At 53.5% G+C, this 20967-nt stretch overlaps 1 protein-coding gene across 1 annotated transcript; it reads right to left on the reverse strand.

Annotated features, from left to right (window-relative positions):
* Positions 1-9483: 9483 nt before the first annotated feature.
* Positions 9484-11602, reverse strand: Gadd45b (growth arrest and DNA damage inducible beta). The gene is made up of 4 exons (XM_052165383.1): positions 11322-11602; positions 11132-11233; positions 10419-10641; positions 9484-10160 (listed from the first exon to the last, which is right to left on the reverse strand). Exons 1-4 carry the CDS (start codon positions 11363-11365, stop codon positions 10047-10049), a joined length of 483 nt encoding a protein of 160 aa, XP_052021343.1. The 5' UTR covers positions 11366-11602; the 3' UTR covers positions 9484-10046.
* Positions 11603-20967: the final 9365 nt, after the last annotated feature.

Consider the following 20967-nt stretch of genomic DNA (forward strand, 5'->3'; position numbering starts at 1 on the left):
GTACCTCCTCCCCAGGGCTTCCTGCCACCTAGGCTGCGCAGAGTGTAGGGACCCCAGAAAACGCAGCAGACCGCCTCCCTTTCCCCCAGCTCCTGCCTGGCTTCAAGATTGCTGACCTGGGAACTGGGAGGGCCCAAGCTGCCCAGGCTAAAAATAGTTCTCACCGCCTCCCAGGCTATATTTAGAGTGTTGTCTGCTTGGGAGTCAGCAGGAGCCAGTGGACACACCCCAACGGACCAGGCCAGCCGGGTGTGCTGGCTCCCATGTGGGTACGGCCTCAGGCCACAGCAGGGTCCAGGGATGCCAAGCAGTGAACACGTGGCTACCGGTTTGATGTCTATTGTGCTGTGTGAGCTGTTACCCGAAGACCCTCTCTGAGCCAACTTGTGCCCTAGAGACTGAGGGTGACCAGGGGGAAGGGGCCTGCCCTGCACAGAGCTTTGCTGTGGTCTTTTGTAAACAGACTTAACTCTAACTCACTATGCAGCTGAGGCTGACCTTGAACTCCTGACCCCTGCCTCTCCCAAGTGCTGAGGGCAGGTCTGTGCTACAAAGCCCGGGGGAATGTGGTGCTAGGAAGGGAGCCAGGGCCCTGTGCACTGAACTACAGTCTCAGTCCTTGGTGGGGGTTTGTTTGTTTTTTGTATTTTTGAGCCGAGGCTTTGTAAGTAGCAAGCAAGGCTTCAAACTCACAGCAATCCTGCCTCAGCCTCCTGAGCAGCTGTAGTGAGACGCGTTTCACTGCGCCTTTAGGTGTACACTGTGCTGGGGAGAGAACTCAGGGCTCTTTCCAGGAAGGCGCTGGCCCCAGTCTACCGGCTAGGGATGAATATACTTCCAACCATGAGCTGGTAAGGCAGGCAGGACTCAACTTCAGTTTCTCCATGCGTGAAATGACGGTCAAATAGTTAAAAGCACTCTCTACAAATGCACACGCAAAAAACATTAAAAACAAAAACCCACGGACACATTTTATTTTTTTTCTTTCTCCATGTGCTCGCTCTGTGCAGAATCAAACGTAGGGCTGACGTCATCCGAGCCCGGCTCCAGCTTGGCCCACGCAGGACGGCGCCACCGTCACGGGTGATCTCGGCCAGGGAATCCCGGCGCGGGTGGAAACCCGAGACGCCTACACAGGTCTTCCGGCTCCAGGAGCGGTGGGCGTGGCCGCCGTCCTGGGCGTGACTTCGTCCTCTACAAATGGCAAATCCAGTGTGCGGCTGCCTGCTTGCCCCGGTGCGGTGCGTACTAGCACCTGTGACTTCGTGGCATCCCGGAATGATCCAGCTTGATATGCATGTATGAGATTAGGGTCTGTGCCCCCGCAGGCTGTGCTAGGACTGAGGGACCTGAGACTCGGGCTACAGTTCAGTGAATACTAATCCCTGAGTGCCATCGGTGGTGTCACTACATATACTGAGCCTGGTGCGTGTCACTACATATACTGAGCCCCAAAGTATCCTCTTTGCTGACTGGACACACACACACACACACACACCCTGCAGGTGCCTCAGTTCTGTGAGCATGGGGTCTGATGACTGGTGGGCTGTGGGCCGACTGTGGTGGACTGTGGGCGGGGCCGCCGTGGTGACTGGCGGGCTGGGCTGTCCTCTGTCTCCCCACCAGTCTGGGATCTAATTACCGTCAGGGTGAGACAGGCTGACTGGAAAGATGAACACATCCTAGTGTGTCTGCAGCCTGTCTGGGTCTCCCTATCCCTTCAGGGTCAGTTCCCGGGGCTGTGGGGGAGAAGAGAGCCTGGGTGGGGTCTGGGATGACCTTGGTGTGTGTGTGTGTGTGTGTTTGTGTGTGTGTGGTCACTTGGGTTTCTATGTGGGTCCTGGACGGTGAGGGATAGCTGAGTGATCTGTGCTCTTGTGTGTGTGTGTGTGTGTGTGTGTGTGTGTGTGTGTGTATTTGTGTGTGTGTGTGGTCACTTGGGTTTCTATGTGGGTCCTGGACGTGGGGGATAGCTGAGTGATCTGTGCTCTTGTGTGTGTGTGTGTGTGTGTGTGTGTGTGTGCATGTATGTATCCCTGGCAGACAGATGGATGAAGCGTGCTGTTGACTGCTGGAAGCAGAGCAGCCTCCTGCATGGCACGGTGATCCTCTGCCGCCCACATGCGTGCTGTGGCACTAGGCATATCTCCCAAAAGAAGCGAAATGTAAAACAATTCTAAGGTAAAGGGAGAAAGAAAGAAAAGGTATTCTTTTATCTGTAAGGATGTATCGCACAGAGCCAACCCTCCTTCCTACCCCACTCTCTGCCCCTTGCCCTCCAACTCTGCCCTCAAGTCATCATTGCCTGCACCCCAGCAGGGTCCCCAGAAGTTGGGACAGAGGGGTGCTCCGTTCTCTAGGCCTCAGTTTCTCCACTGTGAAAGGAGAGGAGACTTCTGAGGTTCCTGGATGTCAGGTCCCCACGACACTGCCCCTCTCCAGCTCTGACCCCCACTCACGTCCGTTGTTTTGTTTTCTGGAATGCTTTGCAAGCAAAGGAAATCTAAATCATGAAAATACTTGCAGAGAGTGTGGGGTTCACCACACCCTAAATATCCAGGCCTGGGTGCCTAGTGGCCTTGGAGAGGAGATCAGGGAAGGGACACCCAGAAGAGAAGCAGGATTGAGCAAGGAAGATCCTGGGGCATCGTCAGGGAGAGAGTTAGTGCAGGTAGGTGCTTACGTGCTCAGACTGTTCTTTCCAAGGGCTTTCCCCCCCTTGTTTGTGATGTACAAGTGCCCAGTCCATAATTACTGCACATTTACAAACTGAAATGTCTGTGTATTCTTGCAGCGGTTCATTAAATAAATATTTACTGAGTGTTAATAAGCCATCCAGAACTGGGGATCTGCAAGTTTCTCCGAAGCACACAAACGTCTCTGCCGGGGTAGCATACCCAAGGGACCCATAGCTGTGTTACTGCACAGCTGTTAGGGACACGTGTGGGAGGGCATCTGTAGTGTGGTGCAGGGCGCAGCAGCCCCTCCTTAGCAGACCCCTCACCTGTATATACTCAGCCTCAGTCTCTGTATCTCTTGTGCAGACCTGCTCAGGCTGAGCCTGGTGCCTCTTGGATGCCCGCCTGCCAGCTCCGCCCATCCCCGAGAGTGCCCCAGGCCAGGTGGGGCTGGGCAGGCCCCGGAAACCTCTCCCAGCTGCTGTGCCCAGTTTCAGGGAAGCCAAGAACTGGCACACTGCCCATGGAGACTGCCTGCCCTTGCACCTGCCTTTGGCACTTCCTGGAAGAACCCTGGAGGCCCAACCCCCACCCATGGCTTAGCCTACAGTCACCTCCCAGGCCTCCCTGGCCATGTCTCCAACACTAAGGTGCACCCCTCAAAGTTAGAACCAGTCTCATGCAAAACAGAGCCCCTAACGACAGGGCCCCGGAAATGTAAAGACGATACTGGTTGTTTCTATTTCCTTCTCCTAAGCTCAAGGACAACAGGCAAAGCACATGCCTGCTTCCTGAGCTATGCAGCAGCCAGAGTGGACAGTTACACTTAGAGACCTCTCCATTTCTGTCCTGGGGCACACACTGAGGCTTTTATGGATGAGTACTGGTCCAGACAGGCCGATTTGTGAGCCTCTGCTGATGGCTGTTTAGTTCTGCTGTACCCAGCAACCAACAGAGCTCCTAAATGTGTGTGTCTGCTCTCTATTGGTGCGTGTTTATATACATGGATGCCTTCACACAATGGGTGCTGTGAGTAGCACATCAGTGTGTGCACACAATAGGAGTTGGGCGTGGCATATGCGTGCCTGCACATAGACTGCATGCAACGAAGAAGCTATGCACTGTGGGCTCTGCATGCTGTCTGGAGGAACACACGACACACAAGCATGTATACACTAGGAAAGGACTGCACATAATAGACTCGGAATGTGCTCAAGGGCTGCACACAGTAGGTCCTGCAATGTTCATCAGGCTATATACACGGGCTTTTTTTTTTCAGGAATCCAGGAAACACAGTAGGCTCTCTAAGAACTCCATGTATGATGATTTGTCACTTCACACATTTTCAGGAGCTGAACACTGGAGCGTCTGCAAGCTCTGGGGCTGCACTCAGTAGGCCCAGCATTTGCACAGGATTTGCGCAAAGTAAATTGTTGCACTCAGAATGCATACTGTAGGTTGTTCATGAACACTAGGATTGCACAAGTAGGTTTTGCACCTTGGACGCCTTAGGAACCGCACACAGTAGGTTATGCGCGAGCTCAGGGGCTGCACACGGGTCCTGAACAAGCTGAGAGGCTGCATATAGTAGGTTCTGTCCGTGGCCTGCGCTCAGGAGCTGCATACAGCAGGCTCCCCGGACGGCCCCAGGGCAGGCTAAGCTGTTGGGGCTGGAGCGCTTGGCCAGAGGCTGTTCCTTAGCTGGCTCTCTGCCCAGCGGTGAGCGCCAAGCAGCCCAGGGAAGGCGCCGCTCACAAAGGGAGGGTCTGTGCGAACGCCCCGCCTCTCGCCGCCGGGGCGGACCCCCAACCCCCGCGGGCCGCAGACACCCGGCCTGGCGGGCACCAGAGAGACTGGCACCAGCGTGCACCGGAGGAGGTCGGCGGCAGTGCATTCAGGGCACACCCGAGACGGGCCCTAGAGGGGGTCGGTACGACCCCAGGTTGGAGAGCCAGAAGGGCCCAAGCGCCTGCAGAGTCGCCCACTAGCACTGTCTGTGACTCCAGCAGCCGCCTCTGTCTCCAATTATCCAATTTAAGGACCAGGGAACCTGGGACTCCTGCCTACTGGGGAGGATGGGAGGGGCGCCTGGGGTCTGGGTCAGCGCCCCACTCCACCCCCAGAGTGTCTGGAGAGAGGGTGGGGTGGCTAGAAGCCATAATGAGGGTTCTGGAAGCAACTGGCTTTTTGCAGAGCGCTCCGCAAGCCCTGGAGTTCACCTTACCAGGTGGGAGGGCCCTTGCACTTTCCCTTTTATGAGTGGGGAAACTGAGTCACAGCTGGCAGGGCTCCCTGGGCTCTAGTAACCCGTCAGCCTGAGACAGGAGTTAACTACAATCCTTGGCCTTCGTCTTTTCCTGTAGGGGGCTGAGTTCTGCCCTTCCACGCAGCCTTGGAACCAGGAGAGAAACACTAAAGGCATGCTTGCTGTGTATACGAAGGCGGCGTACGTCACTCCGATGTCCTCGTGTGCCCTTGTGATCTCAAGTTTGTTCCCCCCATCATGTGCGCGCGTGCGCGAGTGCGTGCGTAGTCCAGCCTGGAGCGCACATTCTACTGGATTACACGAGGGTCTTCGGTTTCTGCTGGGGAAGATTCTCACTCCACCCACTCCAAGGGTCCTGGGAACAGCAGAGTCCGGGGAGGGGGTGGGGTGGGAATCGCACAGGGAAAGAATAGGGCCAGCAGAGAGAGGAAACCCTCCTGTGGATTCTGCAATGTGGATCTGGTTGAGGGGGTTGAGTCCAAGTCTCCCTGGCCCTGGTGGAGCGCTGGCTTTCAGGCTGTGTGCCATGGGCTATACTGGGAGAGGTTGTGTTAGGTTTTTGGAGGTGATCCTGGGTTGCTAGAGATCCTGGGTTGCTAGGTTTTGGGGAGTCTGTATGATATGACTTTGGGCTTGGGAAGAGGGTTCACCCAGATTGGGGGGACCCCATTCATCTAATATCTGAGCTCATCTGCTTCCTTCCTCAGGGCTAGACCAGCTCCTGGGAATGGGGTGAGCAATGAGGCGCCCCAGTAGTGGGTTGCTAGGGGAGAAATGATCCCCTTTGTGGAGTGAGTGGAACCAGGGTCATTTCCAGAGCTGAAAGGCAGGGAGAAAAGGCAGAACTATCTGGGGCTCTGTGACATAAAGGCCTGGGATCCCAGGATCTGCAGGGAGTTCCAGGCCTATGTGAAGTCATTAAAATTTAAAGACAGGATGGGAGAGAGGTCTCAGAGGGCAAAGGGGCTTGCAGTCAAACCCGCCCGGGGTTCAAACCCCAAGACCCACATGCTAGAGATAACCAATTTCCCCAAGTTGTCCTCTGACCTCCACATGCAATAAAAAATAAAATAAAATAATAAAATAAAATTTTGTTTGTTTGTTTGTTTTTTTATTTGTTTTTTTGAGACAGAGTTTCTCTGTGTAGCCCTGGCTGTCCTGAAACTCACTCTGTAGACCAGGCTGGCCTTGAACTCAGAAATCCACTTGCCTCTGCCTCCCAGAGTGCTGGGATTACAGTGTGTGCCACCACTGCCTGACTAAAATAAAATTCTTTGGATTTGTTTTTTGTTTTGTTTTGGTTTTTTTGTTTTTGTTTTTTTTCTGAGACAGGGTTTCTCTGTATAGCCCTGGCTGTCCTGGAACTCACTCTGTAGACCAGGCTGGCCTCGAACTCAGAAATCCGCCTGCCTCTGCCTCCCAGAGTGCTGGGATTACAGGCGTGCGCCACCACCGCCCGGCTAAAATAAAATTCTTAAGGAAAAATAAGCTAATGATGACAGCACAAGTGTTCGAAGCCAGCACTGGGATCTCTTTGAGTGTGAGGCCAGCCTGGTCTCCACAGAGGCCTGGCCTCCACAGAGGGGCCCAGTCCAGCCAGAGCTACACAATGAAACCCTGCCTCAAATACAAAATACAGGACTGGAGACACAGGGCACAGGAGCACTCAGGGTGTGCATGTGCACACCAGATTCCAGACAGGTTTTATTGTCACTGATACTTGCACCCAGAAGCCCTTGGCCAAGGCCCACCCCCTTTCTAGCTTGGTCCCTTCTCAGCTCCTAGACACTAAAAAGGACTGAGCCAACCCTGTTGCGTCTGTGACCTCTGTGTTAGCTGTGTGTTCCCAGAGGAGCAGGAAAGCCTGGCACACAGTCAGAACTACGTAAGTGCAGGTGACACAAGGAGTCAAGTCACATCAAAGGAGAGTTTGATGCATAGGTGACTTTCTGTGTCCCAGCCTCAGGACAGACTGTCTTGTCCTTCAGGGATTCACGTTAGCCTGCGGCCTCTCATGTTCTAGCCAAGTCTTGTGACACCACTCAGTGTAGGAACCCTGTCCTGTAAAGGTGACCAGTCACCAGTCACAGGACCTTGGGCAGGTGGCTCCACCTCCTCGGATTGTTTCTCTATGAAGTAGGGACTCTAATCATGGTGTCTACCTCCTGGGGATGTCCTGAACAGTCAGTGAATTAAAGTAGAATGATTGAAATAGGCTGGGGGCGTGGTCAGTGGTGAAGCCCCGCCTAGAATCCCCCAGGGAGGGGGCTGGGGCGTGGTCAGGTTGAAGACCACTCCCAGAAGATCATTTTCAGGGCTTGAATTCTTCTCTCGCCCAGCGGTGGTGGTGCACGCCTTTAAGCCCAGCACTTGGGAGGTAGAGGCAGGCGGATTTCTGAGTTCGAGGCCAGCCTGGTCTAAAGAGTGAGTTCCAGGACAGCCAGGGCTACACAGAGAAACCCTGTCTCGAAAAAACAAAAAACAAAAACAACAAAACAAAACAAAACAAAAGAATTCTTCTCTCTCCAAGCCCTAGCACGACCCCTGCCTCATATCTTCACCTTGCAAACAAAGTGAGATCACATATGATTTTCCAGCTATCTCATATGATTTTCCCCAACATCTCTGCATATTTGATCTGCCCTGAGCTTGCCGCAGCCTGGTCCCTTAGTGTAGCTGAACAGGCTCACAGGGCCTTCACCATCTGGGCCTGGGAAGCGAGGCTCAGGGAGCGAGCTCCTGTGCTCCTGAGGCAGTGTCCATAACCGCCATGGATCTGTAAGAAGGTTGTATTCCAGGGGGAACCGGACTGCGTGAACATACACCTGCTTGTACAAGCCCGTGCTCATAAGGCTGCGTGTGTCACAGAGAGCCAGCTCAGAGAGGTTGAGCAACTCGGCCAAGAGGAACAGAAGTAAAACCCGGAAGTAGCTCGATGCAGGGGCTGGTGTTCCTACAACTAAGTGCTGGGGACTGCGTGTGCATGCGTGCGCGTGCGTGCGCGCCACGCCCATCTGCCTGAAGTCCGCATTGCCAAGTTTTTCCTGCTTAACGTCCAATAACACACCCACATTTCCTGGCACACGTTGATGTCCCTAAGGGGAGCAACAGCCCAGAACAGGACCAAAGCTCGATGACCTGGGACAGCTTCTCCTTGCTGACTGGACGAAGTCTCCCCTCAGCGATCTAGAGGTTTTCCCTCCCCCCACCCATAATTCCTGACTGCAAACCAGGCTCTGAGATCCAGATTTTTTTTTGGGGGGGGGGAAATGAGCAAAACGGGGGGAGCAGTTTTGAGTGTGGAAGGAAGACGCTGGCCTGGTATGGCTGAGTCAGCGAACCAGGTATTCAAAGCGATTTCTGCCAGGAAGACTTCAGAACTTTGGAATGGAGGACATCTATCAGAGGGAGAAACTGAGACAAGGCAAAAAAAAGTGTCAGGTCTCATGTTTGTTTAAGGAGGCCGCCAGGTCAGAAAAGGTACCGCAAGCCCTAAGAGACCCGCCTAGGGCCACTGCCTGCAGGCAGAGACTGAGAGCTCCAGGCTGAGTCTCCTCTAATAGTCCACACCTTGACCACCCACTGCCCCCCATCTCGCTCCAATCCCTTCAAGGCCACCCCTGCCAATCCTCTCACTCGTTCGGGCTCCAGCCCGTTCATTTCCCCATCCTAATGCCTGTGGGCGGTCCCCAAGGTGACCCTCGCCCCTGGGTCTCACTCAGACAGACTCTCCAGTGCGAGGCCTAACTCTTAACCCCGCCCCCACTCGCTCCTCCACGCCCCCATAGCTAGCCCAACACCCGAGCCCCCTACACACACCCTGCACCCCACATAACCTTCCCCTCCTCCAAACCCAACACCCCGGCCACTGGGGACTCCCCTTCTTGGGACTCCCCCCTCGCGCGTGACTCCCGGGGCGCCCCGGGGATTTTCTCCACCCACGAAGAGTTTTGTGGAAAAGAAGCTGGTAAACTGAGGCTGGCGAGGCAGGCGAGCCCTGGGACGCGCCGCGCAGTTTCGTTTTGGAGAGAGGCAGCGGGTGCCAAGGCTTCCAGGGTGTTTCCTACTGTTGATTTTAAGCTTGGGGAAAGAATGAAAAAGCATTCTTTTCCCTTTGTGCATCCACAGGGCCCATCCCAGGAACAAAAGACTTAGGGTGCGTCCCCAGGGGAGGTCAGTGATCTCCCACCCCCCAAAGGCCCCCTGCTGAGCGGCCTCAGGAATTTTTCGCCACCTCTCTGGTCTTTCGATTGAGAGGTCATTAGGGTGGAGACGGAGATTGCAGTCCTCTTCCCGGTGTTCCCAGACCCCGGCTTCAGCGCGGTGGGTAACAGTGGGGGATGGGCCGCCAGGTTTCGTAATAAACCCGCGTCTTAATTGCTGTAAAGCAGGAGTTGGGTGGTGGCGCCCGCAGCAGACAGCAGCAGCGTCTAGAGCTGCGGAGCTCAGAGCTCCTACCAAGGGTTGGTGTCCCGTGGCGTGACACAGGGTAGACAGAAGGGACCGGTGGGGGAGGGGGTAAAATACAACGAGAACACGAAGGCTTAACGAGTTTATTGGAATGTCTCTGTAGTAGAAATTTTTTAAAATATGCAAGCGATCTCTCTTGCTCAGCACAATATTAAAATAGATGTACTGTAGCTGCGAAGTCCCGGGCTCGAGTCCCGGCTCCCGCGGCGAGGGTCGCCGCCCTCCGCTGACTTTTGCACAGTTCACTGTCCCGCAGGATGGGGGACGCCTCACCCCACCCCTGCGGCGGCGTCCAGACCGTCTGCGGCTGCGTGCAGAGGCTGCCTGCAGGATTGCCCGGCCTTGGCTCTAAAGCCTCTGTCTCCTCTCGCCAGAGGTGCCCTCCTTCCTCGTCTCAGCGACCACCTGTGGTGCTGCTCCGGTCTCCACAGCCCAGGGGGCGGGCAGGCGCACACTCCCCTCTCCTCATCTCAGTCTCGGTGACTCCGCCCCTCCCGGAAGGTATCACGGGTAGGGTAGCCTTTGAGGGATTGTTCTGGGGGGGATGAGGGGGGCTGTCAAATAGGTATTTTATTTCCTTTTTTTTTAGGGGACAGCAACTCAACAGTTGCTTTAGATGTTTGGAGCTGGCCTCAGCGTTCCTCCAGAGAGATATAGGGGACCCACTGGTTATTGCCTCTGCTCTCTTCACAGTAACTGGCCACCTCCACCAAGCCTTGGCTTTTCCAGGAATCTGTATGACAGTTCTGTTGGAGGGAGAAAAAGAAGGGTTTAGTGGTAGCTCTACGAGTTCGGTAGGGAGCCTCTGGTCAGTGTCAGGGGCCCTATGGTGAAAGACAGGCTAGCTCAAAAATAGCTGCCAGGGTGACGAGGCAGCCCACGGGACATGCCGAGCATGGCTGGGCAGTGAGCTGGTGTTGGACCAGCCAGTCCAGCTATGTTGACAAACACGGGACCCAGGTGACCAGGGCGGGTGGGTGGGGCAGGGAGGGGTACAGGCTCACCGTGACCAGGAGGCAGTGCAGGTCTCGGGCCTCGGTTGTGCCCAGTGTCTCGGCTGGCTCCCCCAGGAGCTGCGCCAGCCTCTGCATGCCCGATACTCGAACGATGTCAATGTCATTGTCGCAGCAGAACGATTGGATCAGGGTGAAGTGAATCTGCAGAGCGATATCGTCCTCCTCTTCTTCATCTATGGCCAGGAGGCACAAGACCACGCTGTCGGGGTCCCTGCAGGAGAGAGGAGTGTGAGGGGGACGCCAGACTAGGAGCGGGTGTCACCGTGCACGGGGGAGGGCATGAACTCCGGGAACCGTAGGCGGGAGGGGTGGACAAGACCCAGAGTGCACCAGAAGTGTGTGCAAGAACATCCCCCCCAACTCTGGTTCAGCACGGGTACTGAGGTGGCCGACTATGCAAATACTGATGGCGGTGGCGGGGAGGAAGCACACAGTCCAAAGTTACTGGGATTGCCTTGTCAAAAAACAAAACAAAACAAAAGCCCCACAAAACCTCAAACTGGCAAAGTCAGGGTTCTGCAGAGAGTCTCTTTCCTCCTCCCAAAAAATTCTCTGATAAATGTCGGCCTCCACTCCCCAACACCGAGAGTGCTGCTGGGAAAGTCCCCCAAAGCCCCGAGCCCTACAGGGAGGGATGTTGGAGCGCGTGTGCATCAGAGGGGCGCCCCCACCCACGCCCGAGAAAGGGGGTGCTGACTCACACATTCATCAGTTTGGCCGCCTCGTACACCCCCACGGTGAGGCGATCCTGACGCTGCGCAGCCACCAGCAGCTGCTCCACCGCGGCAGTCACCGCCTGCATCCTAAAAGGCCAAATGGGGAGATTAGCCGATGACAGCCCGGCAGACCTCAGGCGGCGGGCGAGAAGACCTCAGTCTCCGTTGTACTCACTTCTGAACCGCGTTATCACTCGCCACCAGCTCTTCCAAGGTCATGATGCAGTCACACTCCACAGCGGACCCCCACGGAAGATCCCCAAGAGCAAAGTACACGTCCAGATCAGAACCAAAGAGGCAAAAACCTTCCCGGGCGACGAGAAGTATCCGAGTCCTTCCGGCGGCGGTGGGACTTCCCTTCCCAAGAAAAAAGCAGGGGAAAAAAAGAAGATTGCAAAATCCCCCTCGAAATTAATCCAGGAAAACAGAACCAAACGCAGATACACGGTTGCGGCGTTGCGGCGGAGTGAGAACGCGGGCGCTGCGAGCCCTTTATATGACTTCCCGGGGTGGAGGCGTGGCCGCAGGAAGCATGCGCCGCCCTCCCATTGGTGGATGCACAAAGGGCCGAGTAGCCCTCGCTAAGATTGGCTGGAGGTTGGAAGGGGCGGAGCTCGGAGTTCCGGCGGCCCCACGTGGGTGTAAGGGCTGGGAGGAGCGTGAACCCCGGCCGCGCACCGGGTTTCCAGAGAGAGAAAGGCTGTCCTGAACTTTCGGGGAGGGTTGTCTGGAATCCCCTCCCCGTTCCCGGAGAGTCCCTAGCCTTTCCCAAGCTCTAAAAGAAGGGATGTGCATGGGCCAGGAGGCTGTCTGCAGCCTGGCCTTGTAGAGTTGGAGAGTGTTTAAATAATGTCTGGGGTATAAAGAAAACACTTAGTAAGTTTGAGGACGGTGGGATCCTCTCCCCAAAGTGAGAACTACCCCACCATCGCCAGCACGAAGGTGCTGTGAGAACGCTCAGCCCTCTCAAGCCTGGGTCTGGGGAGAAGAGGCTCACCGGAAGCTTCCTAGTGGGCGTGGCGGTGCCCCAGGGGTCTTGGCTGCGGAGTACTAAGGGATCACAGGAGGAGAGATCCGGGACCCCTTCTCCCTCATCCCGGCTCCCCGAGAGTTTGATGTGTGCGCGGGAGGAGCAGGTGAAGAGCCCTCCAGAAGCTCTGCGGAGTGGCCCCGCCTGCTGGCTGCCTCAGGTCTATCCTCGGACCCGGTCGCCGCCACACCTAACCCTTGAGTGGGAATCCAAAGCAAAACCCGAAGACTGCTGTCCCCTAGGAGAGGTGGCTGAAAGGCAGCCGCTCTTATGTCCCTGACATTTTTGTAGTGCGCAGCATGAAGCACGGGCCTCTTCTTCCACGAGTGTCATTTATCTTTCCGAGATTTGTCAGGGAAGGGAACTGATATCTACATTATGCAAAATGGAAACTGAGGCTTCCGAGGGCGTTCAGAGCCACACCGTTAGGGCTGGTAGCCGACGACACGGACACGAGCGAGGCAGACAGACCCTGCGTGGGGTTCTCCCACGGTGCACGGGGGCTCCCGGTGAATCACCCTGAGTTCCCTCCTCCGCCAGCCTGGGTCCTGGCCTGGGCCGCGTGGCTCGGTTACCCGGATCCCCCATCCCAGGTCTGGTGACGCATCCTGCTTCCTCCGCGCCGCCCACCCAGCAAGCGAAATGTCCCTGGCGTGAGAGGCGCCGCGGCGACACCTGGCGGCCTCATGAGGTCTCTGCTCACGCAGTTTCCGGAAAGGGAGGGGGAGAGAACACTTGCTATGAATATATATACATATATAATTAATTTTTTGTGTGATGCTGGTCATGAATCCAGGACTTCGTGATGCCAGGCAAGCTCATCACCAATATCTACGTACCTCTACAGCCCAACCTGACATATGCTATACCTACAGTATTTTAAATATCAAACATGAAGGACAAGACAGCTCCGCAGGTAAAGGAGCGGATGGCTGAGCAATCCCCCGGAACCCACAGGGTGGAGGACGCGAGCTGACTCCCTCCTGCAAGTTGTCTTCTATCTCCATACATACTCCAAAGTGTTCCCGTCCTCACACACAAATAAATAAACCCTACTGGGTGTATATTTTAATCATCTAAATTGGCTGCTGGGCTGTGGCAATTCCGGTGGGCGGAGCGCTCCCCGAGCATGTATTATATGAGGCACTGCTAGAAAGCAGAAGTCCCCAGCACCGTGTGAACCATATGGTGGCACATGCTTGTCATCCCAGCACCGGGAAGGAGGGGACAGGAAGTTCAGTAGTAGATCAGGTTCATCCAGGCCTAGGTAGTGAGTTTGAGGCTAGCCTGGGCTAAATGAGACCCTGTTTCAAACCTGGGGGTGGGGCTGGAGAGATGTCTCTGCTGTTAAGAGCACTGGTTGCTCTTCCAGAGGACAAGGGTTCAGTTCCTAAGCCTCACATCAAGGGGCTGGAGAGATGGCTTTGCGGTTAAGAGCACTGACTGCTCTTCTGAAGGTCCTGAGTTCAAATCCCACAACAACCACATGGTGGCTCACAACCATTCACAATGAGATCTGATACTCCCTCTTCTGGTGAGTCTGAAGACAGCAACAGTGTGCTCACATATAACAATAAATAAAATTAAATCTTTTTTTTTTTAAAAAAAGACTCACATCAAGCTGCTCATAATGGTGCAATCCAGTTCTGGGATCCAGTGCCCTCTCCCAGCCTGTGAGTGCACACGGACAGCTGCAGGCAAAACCGAACACACACACACACACACGCACACACGCACACATATTTTACATTTAATTTCATTTATGCATGTGAATACACGATCACTCTCTTCAGAAACACCAGAAGAGGGCGTTGGATCCCATTACAGATGGTTGTAGTTGTTGAAATTGAACTTGGGACCTCTGGAAGAGCAGTCAGTGCTCTTAACCACTGGACCATCTCTCCATTCCCCCACATACATTTTTTTTTATTAAAAAGAAAAGGCAGGTGTGTTGGTGGCTCAAGCTGTTAATCCTACCCACTTGATCAAGAGGCAGGGGATCTCTGTGAGTTTCCAGGCTAGCCTGGTCTACAGAGTGAGACCCTGCCCCCAAAACCAAAACAGAAGGGGCAGAGAAATGGCTCAGAGATTAAGAACACTAGCTGCTCTTCCAGAGGACCAGGGTTCAGTTCCCAGCACCCTCATGGCATCGCACAATCCTCTGTAACTCCAAGTTCAGGGGACCAAACACCCTCACACAGACATGCATGCAGCAAAACAGCAATGCACATAAAAAGTCAAAAAAGGTGATTAAGATGCACAACTGGAAACCCAGCTGCTGTGCTTCTAGAGACACTCTGAGTCCGAGCAGGGCTACAGAGAAAGGTCAAGATGAGGTGAGGGTCGGTTGGGGCTGGGCTCTACAGGACTCTTGCGGGAATAGGATTGGGGGCGTGGAAATCACCAGGACAAAGGCCGGAGCTCCTGGGAGAAGCTGCTTTGGCTGTGGTCCACACCTCCAGGAAGGGCTGGGCTCCTGGACGTAGCCCTGGGCTGTCCCCTTGGCCTTTTCCTGTTTCTTTTTCCCTTTTTTTTTTTTTTTGAGACTGAATCTCATGTAGCCCAGGCTAGCTCACCTCACTATGGAGCCAAGGATGGCCATGAGCTCCTGACAATCCTGTTGTCATGAGTCACTTGGGCTACCACATCTGATTTATGTCATGCTCTGGGCCCCTGGATACACTAGACCAGAGCCCTCCCTACCGAGCCGGAGCCAAAGGGTTCCCTTTTTTTTCCCCTTGTGAGTGACAGCTAGTGTTATTGGTCACCTTGGCAGAATCATCCGGGATACAGCCTTGTTGTCTTGCTCGTGGGAGATTCTTTTATGTATATTGATGGGCGGGGGGACATCTCAACTGTGGGACCCACTATCCCCTAGACCATAAACATGAAGAGAGGAAACAGAACAACGTCCTCTGTGCCAGGGCGGAAGTGTTTGCTGCCTCAACTTCCTTGCCATAATGGGCAGTTGTCAGGAACTGTGAGCCAAATAAACCCTAAAACTGTCATAGCCAGGCAGTACTGGTGCAGGCAGAGGCAGGAGGTGGAGGCAGAGGCAGGCAGATTTCTGAGTTCGAGGCCAGCCTGGTCTACAGAGTGAGTTCCAGGACAGCCAGGGCTACACAGAGAAACCCTGTCTCGAAAAAACAAATAAAACAAAAACCAAACCAAACCAAACCAAACCAAAACTAAAAGGGTCTCAGCAGACCCACAGGAGAGGACACTAAGATAGTAATTGGTTGGTTGCCCGTGAGCTTCCATAGTTTGCTTGAGACAGAGCGTCTCTTACTGCCCTGGAATTGCACAATTTAGTAACAGCCAGTCGGTCAGTGAGTTGTAAGGGCAATCCCTGCAGGCTCCCTAGAGGAGGCAGCATCCAAGCTGAGGCTAGAACATGAAAGGCCAACAGGGTGTAGGCCGTGCAAAAGACTGAGGCTTAGGACTCTGGAGAGCTGCACCAACACTTCCTGCTACTCTTTGGTAGAGCACCCAGCAGTCACACCACACTGCTCGAAACTAGTTTTAAATCCAGTTCTGGGGACAGTGATACCTTCTTTGGCCGCCATGGATACAAATATACTTAGAATTTAAAAAAAAAATTTTTTTTGAAATTTCAAGACAACTGTGAAGCCCTGATTGTCCTGGAACTCACTGTATAAAAACTATTCTGGCCTCAAAGTCGCAGAGATCTGCCTGCCTTCTCCTCCCAAGTGCTGGGATTAAAAGGGTAAACTAATTACTTTAAAAAAAGGGGGGGGCTAAAATAGTGGCTAAAAATATGAGAATCTGTGAAAATGTTTCTGCTGAGCCACTCGACCTGAGCTCAACTCCAGGAGTCCACGTAGTCAAAGGAAAGAAAAGCTTTTATTTTATTTATTTATTTATTTATTTATTTATTTATTTATTTAGAGACATGGTTTCTCTGTGTAGGCCTGCTTCTGCCTCCCAGAGTGCTGGGATTACTGGTGTGTGCCACCATGCCCAGATAGAAAATCTTAAAAATCAGAAATCAATAATAATACATGGTCTTCGTTCTGGGCATGAAGTGGGTGAATCCCTTGTATCCCTTGTCACATGCAAAATTCCTGCCACAGGGTGGGTATCTGTTAACATTTCTGGCAGTAACATTTGGCTCCCTTAAGGAGGTGGCGTCCAAGCTGAGACTGGAACATTGAAAAGGCTAAGCCTGTGCACAGGACTTGGGCAGGACAGCGTTTGGCATGTTGGAATAACACCCAGGATATGTGTGGCTGGAGCAGAGGGAAGAAATGCAGACGGGGGGAGGGAGGCAGAGGGGCACAGGCCAAGGCTAGGATCTTCAGGGAAAACTTGGGCTTTGACCCAGAGGAAGCTGGGAGAGAGAGAGAGAGAGAGAGAGAGAGAGAGAGAGAGAGAGAGAGGCAGGAGGGGGCTGGGGGGTATCACCTGTCACTGAGGGTATGGATGGGCTTGTGGTGAGAAATGTCACAAGGGCTGGGCTCTGACATCATGTTTTCTCACCCAATGAAAATGTTCCCTAGGAGAAGTTTCCAGAGCAGTGACCCATGTTCTCCTCCTATGAGCTCTCAGACATTTGTAAGGCAGGAACAAGGTGGGGTTGGGGGGAAGCACAGGTGTGGGAGTTGGGGGCGAGGAGGCCACTGTATCTCCTTGCGATGGCTGTGTCTATCTCGTGTCTCCGGGCTGGCTGACCGCTTGAGACCAGCAGCCCCTGGTGTCCTGTTTGCTTTGCTTAGAGAGAATCATTGTGCATCCTTGAGTCGATGGCTTAATCTCTCTGAAAGTCTTGTCTGCGTGGAAAAATCATTTCCCAAAATGACCACATACTGGACTTGCAACAAAAAAGTATTCATCACACTTTCCCCACAGTGGGCACTTCACCCAAGGCCAACCAAATTTGTTCAAAGGTATAGTTCTCCAGAGCCTCAGCAGCTCAGGTTCTAGGTTAGCCCGGACTGCAGAGTGAGTTCAGGGACATTTCTGGGTAATAAAGTGACACACTGTCTCGAAAAGGGGATTGGGATGTGGATCAGCAGACACAGTCCTTCTAGAAGCCCTTGGTCCCACAGGGACAGAGCCCTAACCTAGAACCTCCCAGTGAGGAGCTGGGGCGTGGTCAGGGCAGAGCCCAAACCTAGAACCTCCCAGTGAGGAGCTGGGGCATGGTCAGGGCAGAGCCCCAACCTAGAACCTCCCAGTGAGGAGCTGGGGTGTGGTCAGGGCAGAGCCCAAACCTAGAACCTCCCAGTGAGGAGCTGGGGTGTGGTCAGGACAGAGCCCAAACCTAGAACCTCCCAGTGAGGAGCCGGAGGCGTGGTCAGGGCCGATCCCTACATCAACTCTCCCAGCGAGTTTGTAAATTGCCTTTGATCCTTCCTTGGGAAGGAACCCGTAATGGTGGAAGCAGACAAAGTTGTCCTCTGACACCTACTCTAAGGTCATCAGTACATACACGTCATCTAGGCATGCACAGGTGCACACAGGGAGAAATACAATTAAAATAAAACGAGACAACAAAAAGGCAACTAAGCCTTGACATTGCTCTTCGCACTGGAGGACGCGCCCTACCAACCGTGTGGGTTAATCCGGGACAGCAGGGAGAACTGACTCTTCTATAAAGCATGTCCTACATACACAGCTTGGATCAAGTTTATTTTCTAGGGTTGGAGACATGTGTCAAAGGGCAAAGGAGCCTTGCTGCCAAGCCTGCTGATCTGAGTCCAGTCCTTAGTATCCGAACAGCGAAGGCAAAAAGAGCCGCGTCTGCCCTCCGACACTCACCGTGGCCCGGGTGCACCGCCACACATGAACATTAACAATAATTTAAAATCTAACAAAAACATCAGTTTAACTGATAAATTAGCATAGAAATAGATGATTAAAAACCCAAAATACAGTTTAATAAGTTTATAAATATGGTCTGTCTCAAAATAGTTTGCTTTTCTTGTTTTGTTTTCGTTTTTGGTTTTTCAAGACAGGGTTTCTCTGTGTAGCCCTGGCTGTAACTGGAACTCATTCTGTAGACCAGGCTGGCTTTGAATTCAGAAAACCGCCTGCCTCTGCCTCCCAAGTACTGGGATTACAGGTGTGCATCACCACTGCCTGGCACCTTTCTTGTTGACATTGGGACCAATAAGGATGCTATTAAATTAAAATTAGGCCGGGCGGTGGTGGCGCATGCCTGTAATCCCAGCACTTGGGAGGCAGAGGCAGGCAAATTTCTGAGTTCGAGGCCAGCCTGGTCTACAGAGTGAGTTCTAGGAGAGCCAGGGCTATACAGAGAAACCCTGTCTCGAGAAACCAAATAAATAAATAAATAAATAAATAAATAACTTAAAATTAGATAGCCAGGCAGTGGTGGCACAGGCCTGTAATCCCAGCACTCTGTGAGGCAGAGGCAGGCAGATTTCTGAGTTTAAGGGCAGCCTGGTCTACAGAGTGAGTTCTAGGACAGCCAGGGCTATACAGAGAAACCCTGTCTCGAAAAAACCAAATCAAAAAACAAAAACAAAAACAAAAACAAAAACAAAAACCCTGACTAAGACACTTTCTCTCCTTTCCCCTCTCTCTACTCTCCTCTCACCTCCTGTCCCCATTCCCTGAATAAACTCTATTCTATACTATACCGTGGTGTTGCTGGTCCCTCAGGGGGGAAGGGATGCCTCGGCATGGGTCCCTTCCCCCACACCATACATCCACCAAACATATTCCCTATCTCTTTATCATTTTATAAAACACAGAAGTGGCAGTGGTGTTTTATTTTTGTGTTTTCTTTGGAGACACGGTCTCCTAGATCTAGGTTGTTTGCAGCTGGCTGTGGAGACCAGGCTGGCCGTGGAGACCAGGCTGGCCCGAGACTCAGAGAGCCCTTCCAGCCTCTGTCCCTAGCCACAGTCCCAGGCTGTGAAATTATGATCAAACTAGATTGTAGCTTGAATTCCCAACCCCCGAGAGCTTGACGCAATTCCAGAATCGATGCTTCAAAATAGGTCTTCCCACATCCAGAATCCTGAAATACAGAATCCAAAATTTGGAACACAAACTCAGTGTCCAGAATCTGGTTTCTCTCAAATCCCGGTTCTAGATAGAATTCCGAATTCAACTCCGGGCCAGAAGCCAGCGACATCTTTTGGCATGAGATTTGCTTATTTATTATTATTTTTAAAATTGGCGCCAAAATCCAGCTTGGGCGGAGACAGTGGCTTCGGGGAATGAAGGAGAAAGGATGTGCAGTGAGCAGGGGACTTTCAGGACTGAGAGTTGAGGGCACCGGATTTCCTGTCCAACGGCTCTGCACCTCCAAAGTAGATAGCAAGCAGCCACTTTGCAGCGCCCTAGGCACAGGGGTCAGCCTTGTACCCCGGCATGGACGCTTGCTGTTGGAGGGCTGCTCTTCCAGGCCAGTCCTTCACTGTCACAAGCTTCGGTTTCCTTTCCTCGAGCCGTGGGTCCTCCACTTCCCACCCGCTGTCTTAGAAGCGTGGGGGATGGGGAAGCCTGCGAGTCCCGGGCAGCAAGGGGACACCTCAGCAGCAGCTGTCACCGCCACACCCTCTCAGCGCCAAAATTTGAAAATCGCAGGACGTCTCTCGAAGTGCATGGGGTGGGGGTGGGGGTGGGAGGGAGAAGAGGGTCCCGCCCCATCCAGAGTACCGCGCGGTTTTCTGGGACTTAGAGTCCAGAAGTGCGAGGGTGGGGTGCACCAGGAACCCCGCCCCGCGGAGAGGGAAGAGGGCGGGAAGTCGACAGTAAACCTGGGCACCGTGGATTGTAGCTAGAAGAAATGGTGTGCATAGGGTGCGACCCCAGCCATCATCCCTGGGGAACAGAGGACGTCCAAAGCCAAGGGGGGGTGTATGCGAGGACGCCATAAAGAACCTAAATGGCCGTTCTGTTGGTGGAAAAGGAAAAGTTTATTCCCAAATGCCAAGGCTCTCTCCCGGGGAAAGCAGAGAGGTGGAATGGAGAAATGGGTATAAAGGGACTGTGTATGGAGTGGGGGAGCACGGAGGGGGAAATGTGGAAACTCTGAAATATCTAACAGGTACTTGAGAGTAGAGTCTGGGGAAGTCTGGGGCCAGCATGGACGTTGATAAGGTGATAGGCGCTGCAGGTATTGGAGAGCTATATGTCCCTTCTCCCATAGGTTAGAGAACCGACTCCTACTGGTAGATGGAAACAGGCTTCAGGAGTTCCTGAGGGATTCTCTGTGTAGCCCTGGCTGTCCTGGAACTCACTCTGTAGACCAGGCTGGCCTCGAACTCAGAAATCCGCCTGCCTCTGCCTCCCAGAGTGCTGGGATTACAGGCGTGCGCCACCACCGCCCGGCCAGGGATAACGACTTTTAACTGCCAGCAATCCTCCTCGAGTCCAGGTTGAGCTGGGCCTAGCCTCAATTTCAAGTCAGTAGGCCCGCCCTTTTAGGAGGTGATGGGCTACCGTTTGGACCCTTTGCAAAGATGTGCTGGCCAGTGGGAATCAGATAGGGAAAAGAAAAATGTTTGCATTTCCAGAGGAGGAACCGAAGACCTACTTCTCTTTAGGTATGCGAGTGCTCATCTTTTGAAGCATGCTCCAGACCCTCACTGGGGGGATTCTAAGGGGGCTGCGCCCTGACCGCACCTGCAGACCGGGGAATTCTAGGTAGGGGATCCTGAGCCATGCCCTTTACCCATGTTTACATTTTTTTACACTAACAGCTCTAATTATAAGAAAATGGAAGGCCTGGTGAGATGGCTCAGTGGTTAAGAGCACCAGCTGCTCTTCAAGAGGTCCTGAGTTCAGTTCCCAG

This window comes from Apodemus sylvaticus, chromosome 20 (assembly GCF_947179515.1).
Source record: "Apodemus sylvaticus chromosome 20, mApoSyl1.1, whole genome shotgun sequence".
In the NCBI taxonomy this organism is placed as follows: domain Eukaryota; kingdom Metazoa; phylum Chordata; class Mammalia; order Rodentia; family Muridae; genus Apodemus; species Apodemus sylvaticus.

Coding starts and splice junctions, on each gene's coding strand:
- Gadd45b (XM_052165383.1), bottom strand. CDS start 11,365: ATGACCTTGGAAGAGCTGGTGGCGAGTGATAACGCGGTTCAGAA. Junction 10,642..11,131: donor GCGGCCAAACTGATGAATGT/GTGAGTCAGCAC, acceptor TCTCTCCTGCAG/GGACCCCGACAGCGTGGTCT. Junction 10,161..10,418: donor TGCACTGCCTCCTGGTCACG/GTGAGCCTGTAC, acceptor TCCCTCCAACAG/AACTGTCATACAGATTCCTG.